Consider the following 12,591-nt stretch of genomic DNA (forward strand, 5'->3'; position numbering starts at 1 on the left):
ATATGCAGATTCCTTCATCTTCTGCAACATTTTTGATTGCATCCTCAACATACTTATTAAACAAGATTATTGATAGGCAGCATCCTTGCCTTACTCCTGTTTTTTCTAATTGCTGTGTTTAAGGATTCTTTATTTTTATAGTGTTTTCGGATACAGTTCCAATTCATTACAATATAATTCTTGGTTATTTAATATTTCCAATATTTTTATCTTATATGACACTCGATCCCCCCCCCCTCCCACGAGGGGAGAAAATCCCGCCACGTAGCGTGTCTGGTCGCTACACCACCTCCTCTGTTCCTTGTCAGTATCTCATATGACAGTGTAAATACTCTTTCTGTATGTATAAAATATACACCTATTCCTTTATTTCTTCTTTATACCTCTTGCAAGTTTTTCTTATCAGCCCAATTGCATCCCTTATTCATTTTCCCTTCCTGTAACTGTTTGCTCCATTTATTTACTCAGTGTTATGTTTGAAATGTAGAAGAATCTTTGTTGAATAAGAAATTAATCTGATTGTCCTGTTATTTTCATGCATTATTTGACCTTGTTTTTAGAGATTGGAATCAAGGTTGTTTTTAAAGGCTTTTGGCTACAACCTACAGTTATAGATTATATTGCACAGTTTTATAATCTGTAAATTCTTCTTTGTCAGGATAGTTGTATTGTTAGCAGCTCATCTATGCCACAGCTTTTCCATTTTTCATATCTTTTATTGTTTAAATAACTTTTAATTTTTAGGATTGTTGCCTGTACTTCTTCCATTTCAACCTGATCTTCCATTGGAAGCTTATTTACTTTTCTCTTAGATTGATTTAATTCCTCCATATATTTATTAACATTATCCATTTCTACTGGTGATTTTTCTGTGCCTCATTTCTATGCTATTCTTCAATTCTGTGCTAATTTTTTTTACATTTTATACATTATTTTATACCGACTGGTAGATTTTAGAGCGAGGTTGGACTGTATGTTCATAGGTGATGAATGCCTTGTTGCTTGTTGAATAATGGTTTAATGAATTGTCGTTTGGACAGTTAATGAATGAATTGTAACATTATGTGTAACTTGACATATAAAAATACAAAGTATAAAATTAAATAAAACATTAAAGTTAACATTCATCCAATCAAAGAATGGAGTCCATTCTGCTCATAATCCAGACTAAGAGTATGAGATGATCGCCTTGGATCAGATTTGAGCGCTGAATGGATCAGTACGAGCAGAACTTTCCGGTGAGCGCTAGCACCCACTAGATCGCAGCACCGGACGGATTGACGTGGAATGGAACACCTACTTTTTCATTCTAAATTTGCTACATCTCAACATCTTTTTAAAATAGAAGCCTATTCATCTTTTCTTTTGTTACTGTTCTTAGTTCATTACTAAATTTTCTCTTGAACCTTCTTCATCCTGTTCTGTTATGTTTTTTCAATTGTCTCTATTGTGTACCATGTCTTCTTAATTCTTCTTCATCCCTTAATGAAGCCAATTGTTTGCTCTGGTGCTGTTCTAGGCAGATATAATGGCTGTCTAATGTTCAGCCAAAATTTGTTTGCTTTTGGATTCTGTGTTGGAATTTCAATTAGCTTTAGAAAGAAAAAAAAAAGTATAATAGAATCTGATACACAATTTAGCAGGGAAATTGTTTTACCAAATAAACTAATTATTGGTTTAGTGATAAAACTTATTTTTCTAATGTATGAAAATGAAATAATGTTAACAGTCAAGCATATCAAGAAGCTGGTCGACGGCAAGCACCAACAGATCAGGCTGCCATGGAGAAACCTAAAATTCCTGATGATCAATTGTGTTCGATATGCCAAGATTGCTAACCGATGCAGTTATGATACCATGTTGTGGAAATTCATTTTGTGATGACTGTAAGTACTATATTATTATGAGTATTATTGCAAAGTTAGTCTTTCTATTTTATGAATCAGTTCCAAAAGTGAGAGGCAGTTGTTATGACCATATTTATTTTTTTTTATTTGACAGAATTATTTCAGCAAAATTAAATCCCTGAATTGATTTAAACATTTTGTAGAGATGATGCTTGTTTTCAGATTGTTTTCACTGTGAGGTATTCATTCAGCTTCTTGAACAGGTGAAAATCTGGACTGTGTAAGGAAGGTGAACAAAACTTATCCCAACCTATCCTGATTTTTGATATGTGATGATAAATTGGCTGTCAAATATGAATTAAATCTTTTACTTATATATATATTTTTTTTTTTCTTTTCTTTATATATAATCAAAGACAAAAATATAAAAAGTTTACCACCAAGAGTACAGAATTCAATAATGCTTCTTGCATTATGCTTGTTATTATATAAAAACACTTTCGAAGGTTTCCTTTATCATCAGTTAATCCAACATATTCTTTTTTAAAAATCAACACGTTAAATTTTTTTTATGTTTTATACTTTAAAATTTTTAATCATTTTAACTTTTATGACTACATATTTTTATATGCTTACAATTTTAAGTTTTAAATTTTTAATTGTGATTTTTGAAAAAGAAGAATATGTTTTATTAACTAATGGTGAGGGAAACCCTCGAAAACACTTTTATATAATAATAACAAGCATAAGGTAAGAAACATTATTAAATTCTGTACTCTTGGAGGTAAACTTTTTATACTTTTGCCTCTGACATAATTAGTACAGAGTAGAATATGGACAAATATAATAACAAAAAAATAATTGATTTTTCCAAGTTAATATATATATATATTTTAGTCAACATTGACCTAGCAGAAGTCATGTAAGAATAGTTTATAAAGTATGTTACAGCTCTTTTTTATGAATTTTCTGTCATAATTCTGAGAAAGACATTGTTCAGCATTGGCAAGCTTTTATAAGTAAAGATTAAGACATAGTTGATAAGTTTTCTTATTTAGTTAGTGATGGTTGAGTTATCTTATATTTTCTTGTTACAGGTATCAGAAATGTTATTAGAGTCTGAGAATCAACAGTGTCCGGATTGTAAAGAATGTAGTGTTTCTCCTGATACATTAATACCAAACAGATTTTTGAGAAATGCTGTTAATAATTTTAGAAATCAAACTGGTTATCATGGTAGAACAGGTTCTACCACATCAGCAGCTCCACAGACTCAGAGACCTCCTAAGCAGATCGAACATAATCAGCCACCACCACCCCAACAACAGCAACAGCAGCCTCCACAACAACAACAACAACAACAACAACAACAACAACAACAACAACAGCAACAGCAACAACAACAACAACATCCATTCCCGCACCAACAACCACAGGCACAGCAATCTCAACAACAACAGCAACATCCTTCAATAGGTAATATTTCAAATAAGTGATTTTCTAATAAATACTCCTCAACAGAGTCTGGCTTGTGTGGCTAAATGTCCATTTAGATGTAGTTAAAATTTCATATGTACAACAGTATAATTTCTTATCTATAACCCTGTTGTAATCTTGTGGCAAAAGTCACATGATCAGCTATTTTTCAACTTCGGAAATTCTTGATGATCGTGTCATTTTTTTTCTTGTGAAAGAATAGCTTTTAAGACTAAAACTAGCGTGATGAAATAATCCATGCAAGTGTAATATCTGTTTACTGTTTCAGGAATTGAGTCCGCAGCTAGTAGGTAGAGATACATTAATTCTTTCTTTTGCAAATATCTCCAAAATATAAAGGTTTACCAATATAAGTTCAGTAGCATTTTCTTTTTCAAAAATGTATCAAGGTTAGTTTTTTTAGCCTTTTGAAGCTTATAAAATTTCTTTTAATGCTAGTTTGTTTGGCATAACAATTGACAAATTTTGAAATAATACCCTTTATGTTCCCTTTTGAAATATGTTAGCTTAATTCACTTTTACTTAGAAATTTTTTAGAAAAAAAATTTTCTTGTTAAAAAATAGCTTATCAAATGAAGTTGAATGTTTTTCAACTTACCTTTAATTTGGTACCCATCCGTTGCTGTATGATATTTTACAGTACTGTACGATAAATACCATTTCATGAAAGAACAAGGTTTAATGTGGAATAAAATTCAATGTTCTCCCATCAGGTGATTAAAGAAAAGCTTTTGGGTCAATCCATTTGAAGTGTACAAAAAAATAAACTGCTGATTACTTGACCAATTCAGAATAAATTGAAACTTAACCCACTTGTTTCCTACATGTCTCAGGACCTTAAAACGTTTTTTTTTTTTTTTAATGTTTTACTTAAGCAGTTTACCTGTAGCAGCCATTTTTGTTACGGTGTGCACACCTATTTGTGATTGTAAGAGTATACAGAAAAAATCATAACTAAGTAACTATTGGTCCTGGAAGGATGAAACAAAGCAATCTAATGATATTTTTTCAAGGTAAAAGATGGGTCCACTGGTTTATTTACCAATCTCTCTTCCTCTTATGAGAAAAATACCAATAAATTAAACATGAAAAACTGTGAAATATCACTTTGGTAATTTTTTTCAAGAGCAAAGGATGACTTCCAAGTTTGAATTATTTTTTTATATGTAGGTATATGTTAGTAGTTTTACCATAAATAATATTAATGGTGGTGATATACTTACCCCTAAATTTTTATGAATTTCTGAAAATAAATTTTTTTTTAAATTCAAATTTTGGTTTAAAATAACTCTAATGGGGTTAGTGATAAAAATCTCAACTTAGTTAGTGATAAAATTTGCACAACTCACAGTGTTTTTGTAGATGTTTATGGCAAATAAAAACGTTTCTTGTGTTGTACTAATAAAAAAGTTATACCCTCTCAAAAATCATGAAAAGCTTGTTAAAAGCGACTGGTCACTGACTAATGTCAGATTGATCTGACTGTAACTGTAAAGCTGAATGGTGCAAAAAGCGTAAATGTGTATGTTGCAACGTGAATTTTCCTGATGACTGGAAATGACTTCAAGCGCCTGTTATAACATGAACACTGCATCCCAACCCCATAGGAGGAAGACACCCACCTTGTGACATGCCAGTCGCCACACCACCCCCTCCGTTCCAAGCCCTGAGGGGCTTTACCGGAGGTCGTCTTTAGACCCTCTAACTGATTATGTCTCTCAGTCATCAGCCAGGCCTCAAGTCAGGATGCCACCGATGTAAATGCCTCGGCAGACATTTGGATCAGAAATACATATCAAATGTCACCTTCACGTAGGCCTCAAACTGACATCTTCACATCCAATCTAGCATGATTCCCTCAAACTAAGTAACCAAAACCACAGAAGCGTGAACCCTGTGCCTAGTTCAGATCTGACAACACTGTTCGTGACTGTGAATGACTCAGAAAACAGATGAGTTTAAAGTTAAATCAGTGCTACACTCATACCAATCAAAATTGTGTTTTATGCAACTTAGAAATTCAGACCTACACCCAAACAGGTTGAACAGTTCAGGTCACCTAACAAGGGGAATGCAACCCCTCACCAGCACCCCGGTCCCATCATGGTGTCTCGCGTGGCATTACCAAGTCACGATCAAGACTGCAACCGGTGGAGGAAAGCCACACCCCCGGTCGCATACCCATACCCCAGCAGTGCAGCCCCTCCTAGTAGTGGGAGCCCCAAATCGAATCACAAACAATACCAATGTAACCATGGCACGATGCTGATGCGCCTACCTCCAACCAATCTAATGCCTAAGCTGGAACCCTAGCCACTCAGGATCCTACCTCGATCAAACTCCCTCTGCAGACCTACACATTGCAAAGGCACGAAGAAAACCAGCTACTATAGACCATTCCTCGCGGATCATCCAGTTTGTATGCAGATCCAGGAAGGAATGTATTCTCCCAAGTTCCCTAACAGCTCGTGAATGTTCGACCTCGTATTGGGGATAGATGTAGAGGATGTGGTCCACCGTATCATGAGTCTCGCAATCTGGGCATTGACTCGAATCCACCAAATGAAACCTAGTCAAACTCACCCGAAAGGCACCATGCTTGAAGAGAAACTGTGTGATATACCGATTGGGGGAGACCCATTTAATCGCACCTAAATTAGACATTATAGGAAATAATACCATGCGTGTAGCACCCTGTGGGGGATTCGTCCCATCTGACCTGCCAAGATGCAAGTCCCCAGTCTTCAATCTCCTGCTTTCGTTCTGACGTCAATAGGTTATTCACCTTGTAAATGTAGCGTTCCTTACGCTTATTAGCCAAGATATCTATTGATTTGACTATGGCTTTAACACAGATGGCCTCCCATGAGACTGTTCAGTAACCACCTATAACAGCCAACAAGAGGTGTTGCTGGGCCCGCAGCAAAATATCCACGCAATAAGTAAAGCCATGCGGTGAGCCCAGACAGGCGCAGCATACAGCATAATAGCTTCACTGACACCTTTGTAAAGGATACGCGTGGTATGGTAATTCACCCCCAATCAGGATGAATGACTATGAATTCCATAAAAAGCATCGGTCGTCTTTTATGCTGCGTACTGTAGATGTTCCTTGAACCAAAAATTCTCATCAAGGATAACACCCAGGTATTTTTGAGTTGTAACATACCAAATGGGATACATTACATGAACATTGCAGTTGAATGGTTCAAACAAGTCTATTTCAACTATAGTAATTAGTATAAAAATATTAAAATGCCAAGAAGGTAAGAACCTCCTTGGAGCACTTATTTAGAGAGTCAAAATTGTATCACTTTAACAAGCTTTTCATGATTTTTGAGAGGTTATAACTTTTTTATTAGCACAATACACAAGAAATGTTTTTATCTGCCATAAACATCTTCAAAAACACTGAGAGTGTTTTTGTAAATGTTGATTTCAACATTGTTGAATTCTCAACAATTTTTCTTAAGAGAGGGGTACGCAATCCATTTAGTAAAAACATCGCAGCTGTTAAGTTACCTGTTGAGATTCACAACCAGCACATTGAAATGTCTGTCGATAAAAATGTTACTATTAAAATTCATATTTGAAGGTTTAGATACATTTTCGCTTGCTCGTCAAAGCGAATATGGAAATTTAGTCACAGAAGCACTGAAAATATTATTAATCCCTTTCTGTAAAAAGGATTTTTTTTGTCTATGGTTGCGCTAAAGACTATTTATAGGAACTGTGTTTTATCACTCAAAAACAATTTGCTTTTGTGTGTTTCTAACATAGATCAATGCGAGAATAAATTTTTGAATGAAAAAAATGCAACCATCTCATTAATTTTCCTTACATGTGTACTTATAAATTTAACTGTTTATTATAATAGATGATTTCTCCTAAAATGATTTCATTATTTTTTACATGTAAATTTGTAGGCTAATTTCATGGAACCCCCCCCCCCCTCATATCACAGTGATTAGTATCTTCATTTGTGTCATCGATTTCACTTTCACTCAAATATAAATCCTCTTTCAAGATATGGTATTTTGTCACTGATAATGGGTCATCAATATCTAAAGTTCTTTGAACAGGAAGGCTTATCTTTTACAAAATTAATATTTTTATTTGGCTTAAAGGAGAAACCATCCATAAAATTAGCATCCATTTCATCTAAAATAATTAAAATAATAATTTTATGTTCTGTTATAATTTAAAACAGTGTTTACAAGTTTGTTAATCTTAACAAAGATGGTAAACAAGATTGACACGTTTGTAAAACTACAGTAGTTATAGATTATTTATGTCCCTTCATGGTTAATCTGAGCAAAATTATTACGCATTTCATAACAAAAATGCTACTCAGAGTACTGAGAAAGTATTTAATTTGCCTTATATTTTTTTATTGCTCTGGTCTAGTAAGTCATATTTTTTATAGGTTCTGTATTTCATAATACATATTGTTTCACTTAATATTATAAGTTAATTTAAATCAAAAATACAAAGGTATTTTTTTTTATTCTTAGTATTTTTAGACAGTATTATTTTGTATTCTTACCTATATTTTCCTGTATGTTATCTTTTGTTTCCTCCAAAACAAGTTTTACCATCACCACTCCAAGAGAGGTGATGGTAAAACTTGATACTTTTACATAATTTAATTTTGAATTCATTTTAATGATAAACTCATTTGAATAAAGAAGGAAAGCAAACAAAATATATACACAAATGTATTTGTAATGTTCACGGACAAGTTGCAACACAAAACTGAAAAGACTAGTCGTACTATAGTAGTGGGGGTAAAGGGCACTATCTGGACATAGTGCTAGCTTATTCTCAATTTTCTGGAGGTAAACAAGTGTTTACCTCCAAAAAACACTTTATGGACATGTAAGTACATGTCCATAAAGTGCTCTCTACCTTGCAAGCATGTTGGTAATGTGCCTTTTCCAACTGGCTAAATCTGTTATAGGGTTAGGACATACTGCTTTGTACCTCTGAAAAAAGAAAAAAAAATGCATAGGAAACTGTTAAAACCTTAATTTCATTAAAAAAATGGACATTGTGCCTTTTACCTTAGATACACAGAATTGTATATTGTAAATAAAAAAGTGAGGTTTAATGAAAATGAGTACCCACAATAATGCATGTAATTATTGCATTTATGTGTTTTATTTTAGATAATGATTTTCATTGAAAATATTTTATACAATTTGAGAATAATTTTGTAGAACTTGAATTTTATCGGATTCAAGTACCAATGAAACTTATACAAAAAATAACGGTGCTATTTAACATTTTGGTTATAACTTGGCCTTATGCTTAGTTTTTGAGTGACTTTTGAACATAGATTAAACTGGCTTTCCCTGAAGGTGTTCAAATAGAGTGATATTTCAGAATGTAGTATTGCAGGTAAAGTTTTGTTATACAGCAACCAAATGATAAGGAATTTTGTAAGCTTACAAAAAACTCAAATTTTTTTTACACAATCTATTTTTTTGTAAATAATTACAAAAAAAATTGATTTTTCTTTTTTTCTTCTCTGTAAAATTACTGTTATCATTAATTTGTGCATACTTGTTGACAGCTGAGAGATTGAGTAAAAATTAATACCAATCCCAGTTTTCATTGCTGTTAACAAATCCCTAAAAATGTATTTTTGTTTTAGGATTATGGTTTTAGTCAAGATCATGGTATAACATTTTACTTTGCCTGAGTATTTGAAAAGTAATTTAAATTTAGAAGTGGCTTGCTTGTTCAGTAAAGTTTTATAAAATAATTTTGAATTGCTGTAAAAATGCAGTTTTGACCTAAGTTGAATGATAAACATTTTTTTTTATCTTCAGTCATACACGTATTTAATGATAAACATTAAACACTTTTTAAGGGAAAAACTTATAATCGAGATTTTACATTTCATACCCACTTAATTGTCATGATCCTATAACTTAAGTAAGAAATTACTTAAACAATAAACTTAACATAAAATTGTTAGATTATAACTTTCATTTACAGATTTAAAAAAAAAAATTATATTAATTTCTTTTAGTTTTTCATTTTTTTCTTGGAAAACAATTTATTATAAAAAAAAGAATATTAGAACTTCATGTAAAGCCCTTATGTTATTATGATTAGTATTGTACAGGTACCACTATATTGTGTTATTTGATTACTTATGATATGTATATTTTCAGGTCCACCTCATGTAGTGGATCATGGAAGATTACAGCATGGTGTTAATCGACCGCCGTCTGCAGAACAAGATCGTCATTCAATGCATCCTTCGCATGTTGCGCATTCAGCACATAGCGCTGCTCCTCAAGCACCACCACAGTCGATGGCAAATATCTCTGTCATATCACCGGCTGAACCGAATCGATCATCTTCTCGTTCTTTGCATCCGACTCATCCTCCCCCTCCATGTAACATCCATTCCCATTCCGATACTGGACAGCCGATCCTTACGATCGGTTCTATATGATCTCGACCACCATTTAATCAATCTAGACCGGATCCATTAGATATAGTAGAAATTAATGAAATTTCTAATACTTATTCCGCACCACAAAATCATCCACATTCTCATCCATCCACTCACCCACAATCACAATCTAATAACCCTCAGTACTCTATACCTACCACCAATAATACGATTGTTGATCATGCCCCACCAGGTGTAGAAGATACTCCACCGATACAGATGCGTGGTGGTCAGCCCCCAGAAAACATGCAAAAACAACCGACAGGAATTATGCCTCAGCCGTAAGTTATGTATTTTTATTTAGTAATTTGTAATTATTTATGTATTTAATTTTTTGTTTTAAATTTTATTTTAAAAACTCATTATTATAACCGACTAGAATCAGTAGCAATTATTTTTAGTGATTCACTGTTGCAATAGAGATTATGTTTGTATTAAAATTATGTAGAAAATTAAAAGTGAACTTTCTCTTTCTACTTATAAGGGAATAAATTGCTAAATATTCTGTTCCACTGACTGATGTAATCTGTAAAGAAAACTTAACAGTTGCCCCCATATGTCTATGTTTGTAATATCGCAAATTTTGGTTAAATGTGCTATTTCTGTTATGACATTATTAAATATTATTTAGTATAAAAACCTTTTTTTTAAAATTTAAAATTGCACTTACTGCCAAGAAGAAAAATGATAAAAAAATTAGATAAAATTTATAATTTAAACTTTTAGTAAATATATATTGTTTTTTTTTTAAATTTGAGGATTAAAACTAATTATTAAAAAAAAAAAAAAAAAACAACATTGTATTTTAAGTATAACATCATTAACTGAGCAGTTTCTTCAAAGATATCTGCAAAAACCTAATTCAGTTTTTCTAGTAAAAACACAGTGTGATGATATTTGTCTAAATAGTTGATTAAAAAAAGAAAAGAAATTGATTAAATAGAAGTTATATTATTTATTATTTTTACATACATTTTTAATTTTTTATTAATTTATTTCAGTGTTTGATGTATTTGTACTACGATAATTATTATTTTTTTTATCGTATTATGTTATTCTTATGTTTTTTAGTTAATACTAATTACTTTAAGCAAATTATCTAATAGGAGCATTATGAAAAATTATTGTGAATGATGGGAATTGGGTTTTGTGGTCACAGGAATTACAATCTAATGTTGGTTATATCCATTAATTAAGACATTGATACCTTTAGATATGGTGGTACGTAGTTTATGAAACTTTTCCAAAAATGCAATTAAATGAGCAATGTACTTTGTAAATAAATATATATTTTCTACTTTTTTTCTTGAAGATAAAGTAAATAAATGATAGTAGTTTCATGTAATTTAAAATAAGTTTATAAGGACATTATAAAATGCGATTAAAAATTTTCAGATATGCATTTGCATTTAAATATTGATATGTCTGGAATTTAGAGATAAAATGAGATGAGTATTTCAGTGGATTTTATTTGTTAATAATGAAACTACATCTTTTTTTCTTTTTTAACATTAACTGTTCTTTCCAAGGCAGTCGTTAATGTATGATGTAGATGCCTTTCACAGCCATACTGCCAAAGTATGGTGCCATGAGGTGCTGCATTATTAATTTACTTTTAGTTGCATACTAATGTAGCTGAAAGCATCATAAATAGTTTGATATTGCTTGAACTCACATTTAGCCAGTTGTTTTGTATTTTACTGGGATGTGGTCAGCGCTTGCCTTTTCAGAGTCGAAGTGAAGTTTGTTAGATGTATTCTTTAAGTATAAAAACTGTGTTCTCTGTCCAGTAATCTCTAAAAGCTGTTGATGATATAGTGTTAGTTAATTCTTAAGCAAGGGCTAACACTACAGTAATTTATTTAATTTTTAAAAATTAATGAATATCTACTTATTTATCTTTTTTTAAAGGTAACAGAAACTTATAGAAATACTTCAGGAAAGTTAAATGATTGGTGATAAAAAGTTATGGAAATTTAAGTTTAATTTCATTTTATTAAATTTAAGTATTTTGTTATTTTACTTCAAAAATATATGTTTTGCATTTATCTGTAAAAGATAATATTTTTTTCTAACAGACATAGAGGTTCTCTTGAGGAAAGGTCTGGTACACCGACCGTTGATGAACAAACATCTTCAGCTCCATTATTGCCAGATACGTTGCAGCCTCCTCCTCTTCCACCAGCTCCGCAACCGGCTTATCAAATACCGTCTTTTCCACCATCAAATCGGCCTCCTCCTTATTGTAAATTATACATAATTTTATTTATTCAGTTTTTAATACTACTTATATTATATCATTTTTTTGCTTAGTTTTTAGTTTTTATGAAGAAATATTTTTTTGTGTATTAAGAAACAATGGTTTATTATTTTGTCATCTCATGTTACTGACTGACAAAATCTTACTATTTAATTTTATTTTCTCATGTTACTATTTAATTTTATTTAGGATAAGTGTAAAATATCAAAGAAAGTCTTTTTAAATTGATTGTCTTTGCATTGAAAAGTGAATGATAACGTGCAAGGAAGCATCAAATCATGATCGGTTTCATTTTTAAAATATTCTCACATTGTGTTTTTTATATGTGTCTGTCAAGAATAACAATGAATATGAATGTAATGCAAAAACAAAATAGAATGGTGGGTTATAAACTATTTGATAAAACTTTTTTTTAGATAATATAGTTTTGTTTTTTGATTGTATTTCTCAAATATTATAGTAAATTAAAATAATACTCACTGTTAAATGTTAATGAAAATTATGCCTTTTAAAAACAG

At 31.6% G+C, this 12,591-nt stretch overlaps 2 protein-coding genes across 2 annotated transcripts in view; both read left to right on the top strand.

Annotated features, from left to right (window-relative positions):
* The window catches only part of LOC142317954 (E3 ubiquitin-protein ligase RBBP6-like), a 64,419-nt gene extending 54,606 nt beyond the window's left edge, over positions 1 to 9,813 (top strand). Inside the window, 4 exon segments of the mRNA XM_075354486.1 lie at positions 1,730 to 1,830; positions 1,833 to 1,954; positions 2,945 to 3,092; positions 9,527 to 9,813. Of these exon segments, the coding sequence (XP_075210601.1) occupies positions 1,730 to 1,830; positions 1,833 to 1,954; positions 2,945 to 3,092; positions 9,527 to 9,813 (658 nt within the window).
* Positions 9,814 to 9,818: 5 nt separating this feature from the next.
* The window catches only part of LOC142317287 (uncharacterized), a 39,752-nt gene continuing 36,979 nt past the window's right edge, over positions 9,819 to 12,591 (top strand). Inside the window, exons 1-2 of the mRNA XM_075353713.1 lie at positions 9,819 to 10,094; positions 11,892 to 12,058. Of these exons, the coding sequence (XP_075209828.1) occupies positions 10,033 to 10,094; positions 11,892 to 12,058 (229 nt within the window). The 5' untranslated portion in view covers positions 9,819 to 10,032. The remainder of the gene's footprint in view (positions 10,095 to 11,891; positions 12,059 to 12,591) is intronic.

The sequence above is a fragment of the Lycorma delicatula genome, chromosome 1 (assembly GCF_047948215.1).
Source record: "Lycorma delicatula isolate Av1 chromosome 1, ASM4794821v1, whole genome shotgun sequence".
Taxonomy (NCBI): domain Eukaryota; kingdom Metazoa; phylum Arthropoda; class Insecta; order Hemiptera; family Fulgoridae; genus Lycorma; species Lycorma delicatula.